General features: G+C 56.4%; 2 protein-coding genes across 4 annotated transcripts; both read left to right on the top strand.

Moving 5' to 3' along the window:
* The first annotated feature begins 6 nt into the window (after positions 1-6).
* Positions 7-5,694, top strand: SLC25A34 (solute carrier family 25 member 34). Of its 2 annotated transcripts, XM_006072783.4 has the most exons (5): positions 7-1,844; positions 2,439-2,504; positions 2,614-2,766; positions 3,174-3,308; positions 3,947-5,694. In XM_006072783.4, exons 1-5 carry the CDS (start codon positions 1,467-1,469, stop codon positions 4,127-4,129), a joined length of 915 nt encoding a protein of 304 aa, XP_006072845.2. In that variant the 5' UTR covers positions 7-1,466; the 3' UTR covers positions 4,130-5,694. The 2 variants fall into 2 exon arrangements, with proteins under 2 accessions (XP_006072845.2, XP_044798799.2); XM_044942864.2 differs by lacking the exon at positions 2,439-2,504.
* Positions 5,695-5,823: 129 nt separating this feature from the next.
* TMEM82 (transmembrane protein 82) lies at positions 5,824-10,352 on the top strand. 2 transcript variants are annotated; one of them, XM_006072782.4, is made up of 6 exons: positions 6,344-6,557; positions 6,709-6,781; positions 6,989-7,163; positions 7,925-8,342; positions 9,477-9,664; positions 9,945-10,352. In XM_006072782.4, the coding sequence occupies exons 1-6, from the start codon at positions 6,470-6,472 to the stop codon at positions 10,035-10,037; spliced, it is 1,035 nt and encodes a 344-aa protein (XP_006072844.2). In that variant the 5' UTR covers positions 6,344-6,469; the 3' UTR covers positions 10,038-10,352. The 2 variants fall into 2 exon arrangements, with proteins under 2 accessions (XP_044798798.1, XP_006072844.2); XM_044942863.2 differs by lacking the exon at positions 6,709-6,781 and having other exon boundaries at positions 5,824-6,557.
* The last annotated feature ends 8,467 nt before the right edge of the window (positions 10,353-18,819 follow it).

Below are 18,819 nucleotides of genomic sequence, written 5' to 3' on the forward strand. Positions count from 1 at the left end.
GCTCTGCGGAAGAGTTCAAGCACTGGGAGCTTCTGGGCCTCACCTTTGCCCTCCCTCCTGTTTCCTGCAGTGGCTGGGTGGGTGGGGCAGCCACCAGCTCCAGTCTCAGGACTTGTCTGCACTCCCAGGGCAGGGCACTCCTCCCCTCCTCCCCAGCTGTGGGGCCTGAGCACCCGCCACTCAGGATAAACCCAGGAGAACCCAAGCTGTCCCCAAGACCTCTTGTTGGCTACTACCCTGGGGCTGGCCAGCAGATGCCCAGCCTGCCCGGTCTGGGAGGAGCTCCTCAGCCCTTAAGCCCCTCAGCACTGTGGCCTCCAGGGCTTCAGGAGGAACAGGGTGGACACGTGGAAGAGGCAGGCGTGGAGGCCATGAAGGCGGAGTTCTGGGCAGCATGGCCCTGCCTTTGGTTTTGATTGGAACTTGGTGATACGGGGTGGCTCTGTCAGGAGAAAGGTCCCCTGGAGCAGAGGTTGAGATGGACACGGTGGTGCTGGCTCCCCACTGAGCAGCCTGGCACAGTAGTGCCCAGAGATGGGAGGCTCCATCTCACCAGACACCAGGGGCCATTTCCATGCCTGGGCCTCTGCTCCAGAGAACCACAGCCCAGGAGCGGCCCCACCAGGAAGAGGGGCAGGACTAGGAGGGCAAGTCCTGGCCAGGTGAGCAACCAAAGCCACAAAGTCACTCGGTGAGACACAGCGGCTCTTATTTTCCCATCTCCTACCCACCCAGGGCGATTGGGTGAAGTACTGTGCCAGGAGTTCTTTACACATCTATAATTCTTCAAGGAACTTCTGCAGTGGGTATCCATACCCCGACCTTAAAAATGGAGAGACTGAAGCTCAAAGAAAGGAAGTACTTGCTTGAGTCACATGTAACAGTGGAGCCTGGGATTTCAGACCAGTTTCACAGGCCTCTGGAGCCCTCTGCTGTGGCAGCAGTGGGAGGAGCAGTGCTGAGATGTGGAGAGAAGGTCCCAAGCAGCTGCCTCTTGCCCAGGGCCCCGAGCTGCAGCACCGGCCAAGCCAGAAGCTGCACCAGCCCTTTGCCCCGGGGCCAGAGAGAAGGCTGGAGGGCCAGAGAAGCAGAAGAGGCTTCTTGGTTGATCAGCACTCTCTGCTTGCCCACAGTCTCCCTTGGGGCCCAGGTGACCTTTCCCCCAGATCCCAGGGTCCAGGCCCTCCCCTGCAGGGAGGTGTGGGGGATGGAGGCAGCTGGGATTGGTTTGGAGCCGGCAGAGGCGTGTCCTGGGCTCCAAGGAAGGAGCAGAGCAGGTGGACTCCCGAGATAGACCAGGAGCCGCCTGGCAGCCGGCGGCTTCTCTGACCCAGACCTCTGCCCTCCAAGACATGGCCCCAGGCTCCCTCGATCCCCAGCCCTGTGGCCTTGACGGGGTGAAATCAGCCTAAGCACCACCACTCCAGGGCCTGTGCCCACGCCCCCTGGCCCCTGGCCCTGAGGCCATGGAGACAGTGCCCCCAGCTGTGGACCTGGTGCTGGGTGCTTCAGCCTGTTGCCTGGCCTGTGTCTTCACCAACCCCCTGGAGGTAGTGAAGACGCGGCTGCAGCTTCAGGGGGAACTGCAGGCACGGGGCACCTACCCTCGGCTCTACCGGGGCTTTGTGGCCTCTGTCGTCGCGGTGGCTCGTGCAGATGGGCTGTGCGGGCTGCAGAAGGGGCTGGCTGCCGGCCTTCTCTACCAGGGCCTCATGAATGGCGTCCGCTTCTACTGCTACAGCCTGGCGTGCCAGGCCGGCCTCAGCCAGCAACCAGGAGGCACCGTGGTTGCGGGAGCTGTGGCGGGGGCATTGGGAGCCTTTGTGGGGAGCCCTGCTTACCTGGTGAGTGCACTGTCTCCATCTGCCCCCTACCCTGTGACCCAGTTTGCATGGGGCGGCAGCCTCCTGGGCTGGCTTCTAAGGAGCAGATGGGGTGGGGCAGGCTGGGTGGGGCAGCTCCCCAGAACATCCCCACCCAGGCTGCCTGGAATCTGCCCCTTGGTCCAGGGCACCAGGGCTTGGCCCTGATCCTCACTCCCCTGGGGGCCGCACCCCACCAGTCCTGAGCCAGGGGAGGGGGCGGAGGGTGACAGGAGGTCCCTTGTCTTCCTGTGCAAGAATGAAGCCTCCCTCTGGTGAGGGCCCCCTGTCTGAGCCTGGATGCTGTCATTGCTCTTGGTTCTCAGAACAGCTTTCTAAGGGTGAGCAGAAAGGTCATGAGAAGGTGAAGGAGCTTGTCCCAGGTCACACCTGATGCAGACACAGGCTGCCTCCAGAGCCTCACCCTCAGCCCTATTCCACACATCGGGAGGCGGCAGGTGCGGGCTCAGGGAGGTCTGGGTGTCAGGGCCCAGTGAGGCGTGCCCTCGACACACAGCTCCTCCAGGCTCTCCCAAGCTACCATCCCCAGGTCCTGTGTCACCTCTGCCCTCACAGGTCAAAACGCAGCTGCAGGCTCAGACGGTGGCCGCAATGGCCGTGGGGCACCAACACCATCACCAGGTGGGGACCGTCTCTCCTCAGAGCTCCCCGAGCTGGGTGGGCTGAGTGGGCTGGGTGGGCTCCTGGACAGGCAGGGGCTGCCCAGTGACCCCGTGCCTTCTCCCAACAGAGCCTCTTGGGCGCCTTGAAGACCATCTGGCGGCAGCAGGGCCTGGCAGGGCTGTGGCGGGGCGTGGGTGGGGCCGTGCCCCGGGTCATGGTCGGCTCGGCCGCTCAGCTGGCCACCTTTGCCTCTGCCAAGGCCTGGGTGCAGGAGCAACAGGTGAGGCTCTGGGGACACCTGTGCCCGCCTCCACACATAGGAGTAGGAGGGGGTCCTGCCTTCCTTCTTTCTATCTGTCCAGGTCTGCCTCACACCCGCCTGTCTCCACCTGGACCCCACATAGGGAAGCCGAGGTCATGGTGACAGACGGGGCACCTTAATAAAGCTGAGGGCCCTGGCTCTGCCCTCAGGCCATGACCCTGGCTTTTGGGTCCAGCAAGAGTGGGGAGTTGGCAGTGAACCCTGAAGCTCAGGGGGGATGGGGTGGGGAGGGGAGTGGCTGAAGGGGCCTCCTTTGCCCCACATTCCCTAGGTCTTCTAGCCCCCAGGTGCTGAGATGGTGGGGTGATACTACGTGGGTGGGTGGAGAGCAGCTACAGGGGTCAGCAACCTGTATGTCCCCACAGTGGCTCCCAGAGGACAGCTGGCTGGTGGCCCTGGCCGGGGGCATGATCAGCAGCATAGCTGTGGTTGCTGTCATGACCCCCTTCGACGTGGTCAGCACGCGGCTGTATAATCAGCCAGTGGACGGGGCAGGCAGGGTAAGCAGGGGACAGAGTGGGGAGGGCTGGGTGCTGGCGAGCAACCCCCCAACACACACACCCAAACACACCCAGGGCCAGGGACATGCGGACATGTGACCTACATACACACACATTAATTCGGCTTGTTTGCTGAACACCCATGTCCCAAGCATGTGCTAAGCATTTGCACGTCCACATTTTAATTCTCTCCTCATAACCACCTTCATTTTCCTGATGAGGAGACTGGGGCTCAGAGAGATCAAGTGACTTGCCTAAGGTCACACAGCTCGTAAGTGGAGGAACCTGAACTGGAATCCAGGCCTGACCCCACAGCCTCACTGACACACACAAGTCCTCATATACACTGGTACAGGATGTGCCCAGCACAAAGGTGCCCTCCACAGGCTGCATTAGGGATGAAATCCACCTGCATGCCACGAGCCACGCTGAGCGCCTGTCCTGGGGCGGGAGCTACCTGGAGGAAGCGGGCCCTTTTGAACTTTCACATCCCAAAGGGACATCTTTATGTGATTCGCTGAGCTTGGGGGCAGTGCCTTTTCCTGAAGTACCACAAAGGCCTCATACAGACATATGCCATTGTGCCAGCCAGGGCCCCACAATGCCTGCAGTGATGTCTGCCCTGTGTCTGTCCCCAGGGCAAGCTATATGGCGGCCTCACCGACTGCCTGGTGAAGATCTGGCGGCAGGAGGGCCCCCTGGCGCTCTACAAGGGTCTGGGCCCCGTCTACCTGCGCCTGGGCCCCCACACCATTCTAAGCATGCTCTTCTGGGATGAACTCCGGAAACTGGTCGGGCGGGACCAGTACCAGGGCAGATAGGCGGTGTCCTTCACCCCAGCACAGCCAGCCACTTGGCAGGTCGTGATGGCCCGCCACAGCTGGGAATGGCTGTTCCATAGCCAGCCCAGGCCCAGGCCCTGCCCCAGGTCCAGGAAGAGAGTGGTCAGACAGCTGTGGTCAACCCAGCCCCTGGGCCCACCAAGGGCCAGCGGACCCACCTGGAATCACCACCCACTCCGTTCTCCAGAAAGTGTTCATCCTTCTCTGTCCCAGGTTACCTTATCCCAGAGCCTTACTCGTCACAATAACCACTCCAAGGTGTGAACAGCGCTGTGAGCTGGGTCACATACAATATCAACTTGCTTACACGGTGAAAGTGAAAGTGAAGTCGCTCAGTCGTGTCCGACTCTTTGCAACCCCATAGACTGTAACCTATCAGGCTCCTCTGTCCATGGGATTTTCCAGGCAATAGTACTGGAGTGGATTGCCATTTCCTTCTCCAGGGGATTTTCCCAACCCAGGGCTTGAACCCGGGTCTCCCACATTATAGACAGACGCTTTACCGTCTAAGCCGCCAGGGAAGTCCTGGGAGGTAGTAAAATTCTGTTACCAGTGAGGAAGTGGAGGCTCAGAGAGGTGAAGTGCTTTGACGAAAGCCACGTAGCTTTGAAGGGTCAGAGCTGGAACTGGAACTCACCTCTGCCCACCCCCAACCTGTGTGCCCTTGGTGAGAGCCAGGACCATGGGGGCCGGAGTGCCCCTGAGGGATCACTGCACACGTGGGGAGGTCCTGGGGAACACCGTGAGGCACTGGGGCCATCATCTGTGTTAGTCTGCCAAGGCCACCATTACAGAGCTCCTCAGACTAGGCAGCTTAAACAACAGAATGTTCTTTTCTCACAGTTCTGGAGACTACATGTCCAGGGGTCGGCAGGCTTGGTTTCCTCTGAGGCCTCCTTTCTTGGCATGTAGACACCTGTCTTCTCCCAGGGTCCCCACACTGTCTTCCCTCTTTGTGTCTGGGTCCTAATCCCCTCTTAAAAGAACACCAGTTATATTGGATTAGGCCTCACGCTAATGACCTCACGTTAACTTAATTACTTCCTTAAAGACCCCATCTCCAAATACAGTCACCTTCTGAAGTTAGAACTTCCCTACAGGAATCTGGGGTGGGGGAGGGGACACAACACAGCCCCTCAACTAAGGGCTTTTACTGAGGGTCTCCTAGACGCCCAGCACTGTGGGCATTTGCACAGATTCTCATGACAATTCTGAAAGGTCGCTCTTGATATGCCCATTATTCAGATGACCAGACTGAGGTCCCAGGAAAGGAAGCGACTTCCCCAAAGTAGTAGAGCTGGGTATCCTCATCCCAGACCCTTTCCTTTGTCCAAGCTGCAGCCACACTCCCCCCCATGGGCGTGTCCCTAAGGCACTGACCTTTGTGCTACAGAAGTGGGCACTGAGTGCCTGAAGAGGCAGGACTGGCTGAGGTCAAGTGGCCTGAACTGCCTTCCCCGCACACCCCATGTCTGCAAAGAGCTGCTCCCCAGACGCAGCCCTACTGCACACTCCAAACCAATAAAGTTTTTCTATTTTGTCTACTTCAACGACTCCGCACTGCTGGCAGCCTCAGTCTCTGGATTCCCGAACCCCAACCCGTGGCTGGCTCTTCTGTCTGGGAAAGGAGGACCCAAAAAAAACTGGGGCGGCCCCACCCCTCAGGCCAAGCGAGGCCTGCCTGCCGCCTAGTGGGCGCGAGGAGGATCGTCACGGCGGGCCGCCCTGCGGTGCAGGGGGCGAGGGCCTGCAGCTGGGTCCTGACGCTGCCCCACCCCCCGACCCTACCCCCCACCGCCACCCTCCCCCCACCCCACACCCCGATCCTACCCTACCCGCGGCAGTGGGAAGAGAGACACCCCTTCCAGGCCTTGGGCTGAGAAAGCGAAGCCTTAGGCTGTGGGGGATGGAAGCCCCCTTCCAGATCTTGAGCGGAGCGGGGAACGCCACACTTCAGGCCGAGACGGAGAACCCATAACAGAGGCTGAGAAGGACAGATGAGGCCTGGGGCTTCAGGAAGGCCCTGTGGGGCAAGGCGCAGAGGAGGGTGAGAAAAGTGAGCGCCAGACTCGAGCAGGACCGAGACAGCCCACCAGAGATGCCCTCCACCCCATGCTGCCCAAATGGCAAGCGCCTGGGCAGCGGACTTAACTCATAGCCCCGAAAGTTTAAGGCCCTGGCTCTCATCCCTTCCCCTCCCCTGGGCTTTTGACCCCTCCGGGCTCCTCCCCTCGCCTCCATCACCTTTGCCCGGTGGCGGTGACGTTGTGGTCTCTCCGGTGCAGACCTGGCGGGAGGCTGGGCTGGATCCCCGTGGCCATGTTTTCCCTACTGTCCCCCACCTCCTGGCTCCCCAGCCTCCCCTCCCTCGACTGGGGCTCCGGCCTCCTCGACGCCCTCCTGCAAGGTGAGCGCCTCCCCCTTGCCCCTCAGCCCCGCCCCCTGCCGGACACCTGCTCAGCGCCCGGCGATCCCACCCACGTGGAGTACCCTGTCGCCTTGCCTGCCGGCTCCTCTAACCCTACCACGCCACCCACCCTCCCTACTGCCCCCGTCAGGCCTCGTCGGGGCCTGCGCAGTCTCCATCCTGAACAACCTCCTGAAGGTCTACTTCTTCGTGGGCTGTGCCAAGTGAGTGCCCACCTCCCCGGCCTGCTCCCTGTGCCCTGAAACCCACACTGAGAAGAGGCCTCTGAGAGGAGGGCGGGGAGAAAGAGGCCGCCCCTCCCTCACCCCAGGGGAGTGGCTGGGAGCACCGGAACGCCCTCCAGGGACCAGGCTGGTGGTTCTGCACCCTCTGTCTGTCTCCTCTGCCCGTGCCTCTGTCTATCTCTACAGCCACCCGGAGCTTCGTCTTGAAAAGCAGAGGCTGCAGGCCCGGTGGGCGTCGCTGGAGACGGTGCATCTGGCAGGGCTGGCCCTGATTCTGACCGTTGTGGGGGTCCGGGTGGCTGCCCTCGTAGTGCTCGAGTTCTCCCTCCGGGCTGTCTCCATGCTGCTTTCCCTGGACAAGGTGAGACCACAGGGAGGTGGTGGGTGAGGACGGCCTGGCCTTGGGCCCTAGTTTTCACCCCGGAATGAAAAAACTGGGCAAAACTGTGATTGCCAAAGCCCGGTCTCCACTCAGAGTGGACACAGCCCCAGGCCAAGAAGATAACACAGCAGCTCGAGGCTGTCTGGAGCTTCCCACCAGCCAGGCACTGGGCTAGATGCTCTGAGTGCATCATCTCATCCTTGTAACCACAGTGGGTACAAGTTCGCTCAGATCCCAGTTTCACATGTGGGAAACTAAGGCTCAGAGAGGCAGAGTGGCTTATCCATGGTCAACAACCAGCAAGAAGTAGAGTCAGGCTTTAAACCCAGTTCTTCAAGGCTCTGAGCTGCCACTCTTCAGCCAGCAGACCAGTCCCAAGTAATAACCATGACTGAAATTAAGCTGAAAGAAATGATACAGTAATGAAACTTCCCTGGCAGTCCAGTGGCTAAGACTCTGTGTTTTTAATGTAGGAGGTGTGGTGGGTTCGATCCTTGGTCAGGGAACTAAAAATCACACATGCCTGCATGACTTGGCCAAAAAATAAATTTAAAAAGACAAAAGAGACGATCCCAGTAGGCTTAACCTGAAGGCAGTATTTCCTCTCTGGGAACGATCCCTGAGGTTCCTTCAGGCTCCAGCCTCCTACAGAGTGGAGCATCTGTACTGTGACACCCTCTGGGTCCCCCCAGGATGACGAGCGGCCTAAGCCCCCATCATTGTCCCCCCTACCCTCCCAGGGCTCCCAGGGCACCGAGAAGCTGCAGCTGTACCTGCTGTGCCAGTACTCTCTGGGCTGCGGGCTGACCTGCGGCCTGAGCTTCCTGCAGGAGGGCGCCCCGCATGGCACGCTGAACCTGATGCTGGGCCTGGGCCTGGCAGCGCTGCTCAGCACAGGCGCCCGGCGCCTCCGCCACCACGTCTGCCGGTGCTACGAGCTGCACAGCAGCCAGCACTACTGTGGGGTCTGCCTGAGCCTGCTGGCGGGCGCGCACCACCTCCCCCGGCTGCTGGGCCGCACCCTGGCCGTGACCTTTATAGTGGGCAACCTGGCCGCCGTGGCCCTCATCAACCGGGACTTCCTGACCACCTCAGAGGCCGTGCGCTTCTGGACGCCTCTCACCATCTGCTACACCCTGCTGGTCATCTACATGCAGGGTAAGGGCCACGGGCAGCAGCTGATTCACTTGACGCTCATACCCTACCGTCTGACCTGGGCCCAGTGCTGTGCTAGGCCCTGGGGAGGACGACAACACTCAGATCTGGCCCCTGCCATCCCAGAGCACCCAGTCTGGTAACAACAGCCATGCAGTGGACAGAGAAGGGTACAGGGTGCAGGGGGACTTGAATTGGGCCTCAAAGGATAAGCAGGAGCCCCTGGGAGAGATCACGACAGAGGGAATCATGTATACCAAAGCCCAGAGGGGATTCAAGGCCTGAAAACAGCAGGGAGGGGACGAGACTGGCCGGGTTCATAGGGCCCAATGGAGAGCTGTCATCAGCCAGGTGAGGCAGTCTGTTCAGACGCTGCTGCAGGGTTTTAAGCAGGGGCGAGTGACCTGTTCAGATCTGGGCCTGAGGAGGAGCCACCTGGCTGCAGGGTAAGGATGGGGCCGAAGAGACAGGACAAGGAAGGGCAGTCAGGCAAACAGGGCAGAGATGCAGAGGCCCTGATGTGGGAATGAGCCTAGCACGCTTGATGGACCACAAGAAAACTGGGATGGTTAGAGTTAGCGAGCCTGAGATGAGGTTGGAGAGTGGACTCCGATCAGATGGCGCAGGACCTCCTTGTAAGGTAAGGAGTCTGGAGTTTATTCCAGATGCAGGGGGACGTCCTGGGAGGATTATAAGCAGAGGAATGATTCCATCTTGTTAGTGTGTTTCGAAGGCTACTGGCTGCTGAGTACACGCTGAGTTGTGGGGTCTAGACTAGAAGCCGGGAGCCCAGTGAGAAAGCTGATTTGAGAGATGAAAGCAGAAAGAGCCTGCAGGGCTCACTGATGGATCGGACTTGGGAATGCAGGAAAGAGAGGAGTCAGGACGACTCCAGGGCTAGACCCTGGGTGGGCAGTGAGGCCCGGGAGGAAGAAATGCCTGGTGCCCTGTAGTTGCAGAGTGGAGATGGGGCACAGAGGAAGGGAGGGGGGCTGCCTGCAGAGGGAAAGGCTCACACCTTCCTGAGGAGGAAAGCGGTGGGGGAGCTGGGAGGTCCAGGCCCCAACTCAGCCGGACCTCAGGGTGGGGCCGCGGGGATCAGGCAGGCGGCCAGTGACAGGGACCCTGTGTTTGCAGAGGAGCAGCGGCAGCGCCCCGGCCTGAAGAGCCACGTCCAGACGGTGCTGGTGCGCATGTGCGGTCTCTTCGTGCTGCTGCTGACCGTGGGCCGCTGGCTGGACCTCCTGGGCATCCTCATCTCCCTGCTGGGCGAGCTCTGGTGCCTGGTGGGCGTCCGCACCCTGCTTGATCTTTGCCAGATACAGGTGGGCACCCCCGCCCTGAAGGTCCCCCAGACACTGAAGCCCTGCTCCAGACAGCCCCGGGAACCTCACCAAGTCAGGGTTACCTTTTGACCCCTCAGAAGCCCAGGTCACTAGGAATGGGGCGATTGAGGGGCACCCCCACCCCATCCATAGCCCACCCCATCCTGTGCCCCAGAGCCCCAAATGAGAGAAACATCCTGGAAAATTGGAGGCCTGAGTGCCCCCATGGGATGGGGAGATTGAGTGGCACCTCCATCCTTTCCTCCCTGTCTCCCCTCAGGATTTTCCACCCCAGAGGCCTTCGGTGTCAGCTCCAAGCCAGCCCCAGCCCTCAGCCCCTGCCCAGCCCAAGGAGGGGACGGCCACCTCTTGAGTGACCTCAGCAAGGACTTGGGAGTCTCTCAGGTCCACTCAGGCTCACCTGGAGGCCTTGACCCCAGCATACTGCCTGGAGGCAGAACAGCAAGGCTGCCCCCAACCTGGAATACTGGGGATCCGTGGGAGGGCCAGGAGGTTTTGGGGCTGGGTCCCTCAGAGGGTGGGAGTACCTGGAGGCCGCTGGGTTAACCTTTTCCTTTTTCTCAGGGCAGGGGAACAGAAACAGGCCCCCTAGACCTGCCTTCCCAGGGGCACTGGGGGGACTTGTGTCCCCATGATGGCTTCCCCCGTTCCCCACCTCCCTGCCCTGTCCACAAACAATAAAGGTGACTTTCTCAGATTTTTCTTAGAATCGTGAACACACTGAGAGGTGAAGCTGCTTGTCTAAGGCAACAGAGGTCTTCTAACTGGGGCAGGCTCCTGGGATGTGTGCCTAGCTGGGTCCCTGGGATTCAGGAATTTGACGTGGAGGTGGCTGAAGAGGTGACGGGGATGCAGTGGCATGGATGGGCATGTGGTCTAGGGCCCCCTGGCTGTCTTGGGTGGAGGATACCTGTGTCCTGTCCCATCCCAGGTTGAGACCAGTGGAGGGGGTATGATGCTGGGCCTCTGTTGGTGCCCTTGGGTCCCCCACCTCTGACCCTTACATGGGGATCCTTCCCATCTCAGCCGTGTCAGCCTTCTATCCCCTGCAGGGCCCAGCTCACAAAGGCCAGAGTATATGGAAGAAAGGTTAGGCACCAACAACTCTGCTTACCTGCTGTGTGGCCTTGGGTAGGCCACTGCCCCTCTCTGAACCTAGCAGAAGAACAACTATCATCTGTTGGGCACTGTGCTAAGCATCTTTATTATCTCATTTCATTTTAATGCAGACCCAACAGACAGGTACTGTTATTGCTTTTTATAGGGTTAGGGTTAGGGTTCAGAGAGGTTAAGGAAATTACTCAAGGGACCACAGCTAGTTAATGGCAAAGCCAGGATTTGAATTCAGGTAGCCTGACATCCAGAGTTCAAGTGCCACACAAGCTCCCTGCTCCTCACTTCTTATAGAAGAATTGAAGCCAGGGAAGTTAACAGAGGTGGGCATAGTAAATATGGCAGGTCCATCCCTGGTAAATTCTGGAATGTGGCTCCCACCACCTTTTGTCCAAGTTAACCTGAGGCTGTACTATACCTATGATCTCCTGGTCCAGGCACCAGCCCACAGAGCAATTTGCATCCATGGGGATTGAGGGCCCCAACTCAGGGGTCCTTTTCCAGAAAAGACCCCATAGGGCAAAGGAGACTCCCAGCCAAGGGACTTCCAAACAGGTTGTGAGGGTCCAGTTGTCTGGGAGAGGCAGGGGAGGCACCTGGGAGGAGGCAGGACCTGGAGAAGGTTCTTGGAGGATTCCAGGTTCTGATGGAACTTCTCAGCCAAAGCCTGTTGCTTTGGAGCAGACAGAGTCCGGCCTAGGATTCTACTCCCTGTCCTGGGTGCACCTGAGATCCAGGGACCGACTGGCCCCAAGGCTGGACGGTGGTTCCAGCTCATTCCTTGAACTCAGAAGCTCAAGCCCAGCTTCTGATCCCCTGCTCTCCATTCTACTCCCAGGAGGCACATTGCAGACTCAGGGTAGCTGAGGTGGGGGAAGTGCCTGTGGATGTCCCTCCCCCAGTACAGGACCCAACCTCCCTCTGCCTGGGAGTGTGCTTGTTCCCTCTGGGCAGGAAACTTGCCTCAGTCTAGGAGGAAATGGGCCAGTCTAGGTGGGCACAGAGCCAGCCCCTTGCCAGACCCAGATTGGACAACTGGGTTCCAACTCGGGCCTGATGTTTTTCCTGGAAGGTTCCCCAGCCTCCCAGTCCCCAACTCTGCCTGTGACCTGGTGGGAACAGGGCTGGGAGGAGACTGGGCTTGGCGACCCTTTCCTTTTTATGGGCACAGGGACTGTTTTTCAAACAAAAAGTGAGCCACGTGAGCTGAAAAAGGATTCTTTTCTTATCTATTAAATTATTTTTGTAAAAAGTCTGACAAGGGTATAAAAATCAGATCATTCTACTGAGACATACCAAATAAAGAGAAATAGGCCGCAAGTCTGGAGGGCAGAAGAAATTCAGAAGGTATGATCTGGAACAGGAGCAGGAAGATAAATTTGTTAGGCCACAGACCATGAGATACCAGATCGTGGGCTCTGACCAGCATCCTCCTGAAGAGGTGGGAGAACAGAGCCCCAGATCCTGCTAAGAGGGGACGGTAGCCTCTGGACCACCTGGGATTGGGGTAGGCCTGCCTCCTTGCTCCTAAGCAACACCCAACCCCCAACCTGTGGCTTTTCTGAGCTATGGCATTGTCCCTCTGGCTGCCCCTTCATTCCTTCCCCCATTACTGAACATCGGCATGGGGCAAGGCTCTGGGCCAAGAGCAAGATGCCCAAGTAGCAATTGCTGCAAAAAAAAAAAGCTAGTAAGGGGATAGAGTAACGGAGGGCTAGGGAAGATTTATTTGGTATCAAAAGCCACATAACAAATGACCCCCAAATTTAGCAGCTTAAAAGAACAAACACTGGGACTTCTCTTGGGGGCTGTGGCTAAGACTCCATGCTTCCAGTGCAGGAAACCAGGGTTCAAACCTTGGTAAGGGAACTAGATCTCACATGCCACAACAAGAGTTTGCATGCCACAACTAAAGACCCTGCACGCCGTAACTAACACCCAGTGAAGCCAAATAAATAGATAAAAATATTTAAAACAGGGAACTTCCCTGGTGGTCCAGTAGCTAAGACTGTGCTTCCAGTGCAAGGGGGCCTGGGTTCGATCCCTGGTCAGGGAACTAGTCCCACATGCTACAACAAAGAAAGAAGATCCCCTATGCCACAACTAAGACCTGGGGCAGCCAAATAAATAAATATTTCTTAAAAAAATTTAAACAAAACCACAGACACTTACTGTCTCACTTTTTCTGTGGGTTGAGAATCCAGGTGCAGCTTGGCTGAATCTTCTGGCTCAGAGTCTCTCACTGGCCACAGTCCAGGCGTTGGCCAAGACTGTGGTGTCTACTGGGGCAGCGTCTACTTCCAGGCTCACTTACTTGGTTGTTGACAGGATTCAGTTTCTCATGGGCTATCGGCTGAGAGGCTCAGTTCCTCTCTGATGGTTGGCCAGAGCCTCCCTCCTCCACATGGGCCTCTCCGCAGGGCAGCCTAAGCATGGCAGCCAGCTTCCCTTAGAGCAAGCAAGCGAGGGAGACAGAAGACGGAGCAGGACAGAAGTCACTGTCTTCGTAAACCAGTGTTAAAACCAGCATCCCAGTGTTTTTGCTGTGTTCTGTTGGTTAGAAGCAAGCGGCTGTGTTTAGCCCACTCTTGAGAAGAAGGGGTCACTCGAGGATACGGCAGAGGATAGGGGTCTTCAGGGGCCGTTTTAGAAGCTTCCTTCTATAGAAGGCTTCTTTGAGAAGACCTTCTCTGAGGAGGACTGGCCAAGAAGAAAGCTGAGGGAGGAACACCCCAGACTGAGAGAACAACGCAGGGAAAGTCCCTGAGGTTGGAACCAGCTGGGAGAATTTAGGAACAGCAGGAAATTTAGCGTAGCTAGAACATCACAGGATGCAGTGGCAGGAAGGGGGTCAAGGAGGTGGGCAGGCACCAGATCGCTCAGGGCCAAGGCCAGCATTGGGACTTTATTCTCCTGTGGCAAGCAGACAGTGGAGGGTTTGCACACGGAGGTGACATTATCTGACTTACATTTTTAAAGGATTCCTCTCCATGCTCTTTTTAGAGTGGACCGTATAGAAATGGTCAATCAGTGTTTGAAGCATTTGGAATAACCCAGGTGAGAGGCTGGGAACTTGGGCCAAGGTGGTGCCCATGGAGGTGGCCAGACTGGTTGGATTCTGAACATATTTTGAAAAGCTGATAAGATATTCTGGTCAATTAGATGTGAACTTGAGAGGAAGTGAGGAGTCCTGGAATTCCTAGATTTTTGGCCTGAACAGTGGGTGAATGACTTGGGGGCCTCTAGGGACAGGGCAAGGTTACCTCATGCAGGTGGGGTCACCATCAGCAGAAGGTCCAGTGTTATGACATGGTCAGAGGTTTGGGGAGGCCCTGCTGAGAAAGAGCCACAGAAACCAAGTCCTGAAGGTTGGGGGGGAGTTTCGAGGCCACAGGGGTGTTGGTGTAGCCCAGGTAGGTTTTAAGACTTCTGAGTGGCTTGCGGGATGGAGAAAGGGTCAGTGTGGCTGGAGCAGAGGGGACAAAGGGCACAGTGGTGGGAGACGCTGTCACGGAGGCAGGCTGGGGTCAGATCACCAGGACACGGGAGGGGTTTGTCATTTCCCCAAGAGCATCGGGAGCCACAGAAAGGGTGCGGGCCTGTGATGACCACACACTGCTTTAGTGAGATGGCCTAGCCTGCTTGGAGAATGGATTGTAAGGAGTAAGAGCGGGGCAAATCTAGGACTTTCCTGGTGGTCCAGTGGTTAAGAATCCACCTTCCAACTCAGAGACAAGGGTTCAATCCCTGGTCAGGGAACTAAGATCTCATATGCAACTGAGCCTGGGTGCCACAGCTAAGACTCAACACAGCCAAATAGAATAAAATAAATAAGAGCAGGGCTAATTCAATTTTAAGGGTCCCTTTCAGGAAGAAGAACACTGCACACTTGGCCTGTTCAGTTAAAAGGGCTTGGAGCTGGACTATGTGGGCTTGAATGAAGCTTCCTAACGGAGATGACCTTGAACAAGTTACTCTCTGTGCCTCAACTTCTCCATTTGTTTAGAGGACCGAACGGGATGAAAGAGGTAGGGCACTCAGACCAGAGCTTGACCTCCGGTGCTGTGCCTCCAACCCCCACATCAGTCTTGGCGAAGCCCTCTTGATGTGAAGAGTCGATGAGCACAGTTGAGTAAGAGGACCAGGAAGGAGACACTGGCTCAGGTGGCAAAGGCAGGAGCAGATCTCGGGGAGGAAGGAAATGAACAGCTCTCCTGCCTCCCCCAACCCATCCAGCAGACTGCTCCCCAGGTGGAGAAAGATGATGCATATTTTCGTTTTATTTGCAAACAGCTGCATGAGGATTTAGCTGGCACTAGTGGTAAAGAACCCTCCTGCCAGTGCAAGTAGATGTGAGAGACACGGGTTCAATCCCTGGGTTGGGAAGATCCCCTGGAGGAGGGCAGGGCAACCCAGTCCAGTATTCTTGCCTGGGGAATCCCATGGACAGAGGAGCCTGGTGGGCTACAGTCCATAGGATTGCAGAGTCAGACACAACTAAAGCAACCTAGCACGCACGCATAAGGATTTATAACCCTGTGCTGCCCATTTTTCATGCATTATTTTCCCCCAGCCTTCAGGACAACCTTGTGAGGAGTTGATTGTTATTTTCTGTATCTTCCTGGAAAAAACTCAAAGTTCAGAGAAGCTAAATGACTTGCTCAAGGGGGCTTCCCTGCTGGTCCAGCGGTTAAGAATCCATCCACCTTCCAGTGCAGGGGACGCAGGTTTGACCCCTGGTCTGGGAGCTAAGATCCCACATGCCGTGGGGCAACTAAGTCCCCAGCAACTGCTGGGCCTGTGCCACAACTAGAGAGAAGCCTGCCTGCCACAACCAAGACCTGATGCAGCCAAAATTAAATACATAATCTTTTTAATTGACTTGCTCAAGATTACGCAGCTAATAAGTGGGGGAGCCAAGATCCAAATTCAAGTGGGTCTGACTCCAAAGCCCAAATTCTTAATGGCTCACTAACTTTGCATATGCAGCTACTTTAAGACCCCCTCCTCTTACTCATGCATTAAATTCAAATTACTGAGACCCTATAAAGTGACAAGCACTGTGCTGGCTGCTGGATACAGAGCTGGAAGTCACAGCTCTGCTCCCAGCCTGGTGGGTAAAGCATATTGGTTCCACTCAGAAGCCTTGAGGTAAAGCCGTAGGATTGACATGACTCCTGACACCTGGAGGAATCGGAACAGGCTTCTCAAAAGTGCTGAGACTAGTACAGAGTTTTCCAGGAGGAAGGGAGTGATCAAGACTCATGAAGTCTGACCAGTATGCCTCATGACTCTGTTATAAGCAACAGAAATCGTTTTTAACTGGCTGAAGAAAAATCAAGAAAAAAGAAGATGCACTGGTTCCAGAGATCTGGTGGGAGGACTTTCAGGCATGGCTGGATCTAGCAGCTTAAGTGATGAAATCAGTTATTCTCTTTATCATCTTTGCTCTGCTGTCCTTGGTCCAAGTGTTGGCAGAAATCATGCCAAGCTGGCATCCTGCCAGCATGGGAAAACTAAGTCCTCTTTCTACATACTTCCAGCCAGGAATTGAAAGTAGGGGTGAGGTTTTCCAAACAGAAATTGGGTGCTGTTACCAGAATCTAGGACAGGGATGCTAGCTGACAGGATCCATGATGTCTGTTAGATTCTTGAGCGGAACCAAGTCTTCCTTAACTTCAGCATTTTGTCCATCTTACTATGATATCCGAACCTCTGTCCTCTATATGATGGGAAGAGGAAAGGAACTCACCTAAACACCTACTAAGCATCAGGCAAATTTATCCACATTCATCCCAACAAACCCTCACAGTGAAGCCACAAGAAGGTCCTGCCATCCCAGGCTTACAAGAGAAAACTGAGGCTCAGAGAGGAGTGACTTGCCCAAAGTAACAGGCTGGCAAGGGACCGAGCTGGAATCACTAACACAAACTGACGTTACCCGTATCTGTGCTTGCCCCTGCTGCAGCCTGCCCCTGCTACAGTGAGCAGGAGGCCCCACTTATCTGTACTGCTGCACCCCTGCCAGCCCCTAGCACAGGACCCTACACACAGTAGGTATCCAGGAATAAGTGTTGAACTGACCTGACTTCACGGAGAAGGCAATGGCACCCCACTCCAGTACTCCTGCCTGGAAAATCACATGGACGGAGGAGCCTGGTAGGCTGCAGTCCATGGGGTCGCTAGGAGTCGGACACGACTGAGCGACTTCACTTTCACTTTTTACTTTAGTGCATTGGAGAAGGAAATGGCAACCCACTCCAGTGTTCTTGCCTGGAGAACCCCAGGGACGGGTGGGCTGCCGTCTCTGGGGTCGCACAGAGTAGGACACAACTGAAGCGACTTAGCAGCAGCAACCTGACTTCATACAGACAGAGTGGAGGATGAGAGAGGGACAAGGACAAGAAACCAGGACTGGGAGGTCCACGGGTTTTCTGAGGCTGTTTGCCAAGGAATAGACCACCCCCCAACCCCAACACAGATGCATAATTTCATGCAGCTTCACATGTGGGGATCCCTAGGCTGGGCGCTGACAGCTTGGCTCTGACCTGGCCCAGGTCAAGCCTGTCAAGGGGAAAAGCAACTGGACCGAAGGATGCTTTCCTCCCCTGGGGTCTCTGGCTCCCTGGGGGCTGCAGCTCAGCCAGCCTCAGAGGAGAATCCGAGCAGGGAGGACAGCTCCATGTCACTCTCCCCAGACTTGTCCTTGTTCGCAGACCTAGCTGCAGAGCAAAAGGACCCTGTGAGCCAAGAGTTCTGGAAACCAGGCAAGCGTGATGTGGGAATAGCCAATGCTCCTACTGGTGGGGCAGCAACTCTGGGCCAGGCCCTGGAATGCCTTGTCCCCAGCAGCTCTGCAAAGGGAAGCATTCACGTCCCCACCCAAGGGTATCCAGTCCAGCTGCCCCCTGTTACAGATGAGGAAACAGGGCCTTGGAGAGGGGAGGAACTTGTCCATGATCACAGCCAGCACCAGAGAGCTGGAGTTAAGCCTAAGTCTGACCTCAAAGCCTGTGTTTTCCTTACTGCCTTCCTCTCCCTGGAATGTCCTCCGCTGTTCCTCTTGTGGCTGGTTCCTCCTCATCTCAGCTTAAGTGCCACCCCCCAGAGAGGCCTGGCCTACTCCCTCCTACACCCCTTACTCTGTCTTAGCCTCTTGCTCATTCCTGTATAGCGCACATCACCACTGGTAATCATCGTATTAATTTTTGTTGGGAATTCTCTGGCACTCCAGTGCTTAGGACTAGGTGCTTTAACTGCAGTGACCAGGGTTCAATCCCTTGTCGGGGAACTAAGATCCCACAAGCTGCATACTACAGCCAAAACAAACAAACAAAAAGATTGTTATGCACTGCTCTCCCCTGTGGATACTATTCTATGCTATGCTTACTCAGTCGTGTCTGACTCTTTGCGACCCCATGGACTGTAGCCTGCCAGGTTCCTCTCTCCGTGGGGATTCTCCAGGCAAGAATACTGGAGTGAGTTGCCATGCCCTCCTCCAGGGAATCTTCCCAACCCAGGGATCAAACCCAGGTCTCCCACATTGCAGGCAGATTCTTTACCGTCTGAGCCACCAGGGAAGCCCCTGTGGATACCAGGACTGATGACATCTGACTTGATTCTCGTGGGCTCCATGACTCGAGCTGAGCACACAGCAGGTGTTCAACTGCTCTTTGGGTAGGAGGTTCCCCAGCAGACTGGACAGCAGCAAATGTCCCCACTGCCTTAGATCTTACTCTCTAACCTCTCACCCGCCTTCCCTGCCATCCAGGGTCTCAGCTTGTTGTTCAGGCTCTCAGTCATTTCTGACTCTTGTGACTCCATGGACTGCAGTACACCAGGCTTCCCTGTCCTTCACCATCTCCTAGAGTTTGCTCAGACTCATGTCCATTGAGTCGGTAATGTCATCCCATCATCTTTTCCTCTGTTGTCCCCTTCTCCTCTTGCCCTCAGTTTTTCCCAGCGTCAGGGTCTTTTCCAATGAGTCAGCTCTCTGCATCAGGTGGCCAAGGTATTGGAGC

Source organism: Bubalus bubalis, chromosome 5, assembly GCF_019923935.1.
Source record: "Bubalus bubalis isolate 160015118507 breed Murrah chromosome 5, NDDB_SH_1, whole genome shotgun sequence".
NCBI lineage: Eukaryota > Metazoa > Chordata > Mammalia > Artiodactyla > Bovidae > Bubalus > Bubalus bubalis.

What these genes read in the sequence shown, in the direction of transcription:
- SLC25A34 (XM_006072783.4), top strand. Translation starts at nt 1,467, where the DNA reads ATGGAGACAGTGCCCCCAGCTGTGGACCTGGTGCTGGGTGCTTCAGCC. An exon ending in CCTGGGTGCAGGAGCAACAG is followed by an intron (nt 2,767 to 3,173) that starts GTGAGGCTCTGG and finishes ATGTCCCCACAG; the next exon opens with TGGCTCCCAGAGGACAGCTG. An exon ending in CAGTGGACGGGGCAGGCAGG is followed by an intron (nt 3,309 to 3,946) that starts GTAAGCAGGGGA and finishes GTCTGTCCCCAG; the next exon opens with GGCAAGCTATATGGCGGCCT.
- TMEM82 (XM_044942863.2), top strand. Translation starts at nt 6,274, where the DNA reads ATGGCAAGCGCCTGGGCAGCGGACTTAACTCATAGCCCCGAAAGTTTA. An exon ending in CCTCGACGCCCTCCTGCAAG is followed by an intron (nt 6,558 to 6,988) that starts GTGAGCGCCTCC and finishes CTATCTCTACAG; the next exon opens with CCACCCGGAGCTTCGTCTTG. An exon ending in GCTGGTCATCTACATGCAGG is followed by an intron (nt 8,343 to 9,476) that starts GTAAGGGCCACG and finishes CTGTGTTTGCAG; the next exon opens with AGGAGCAGCGGCAGCGCCCC.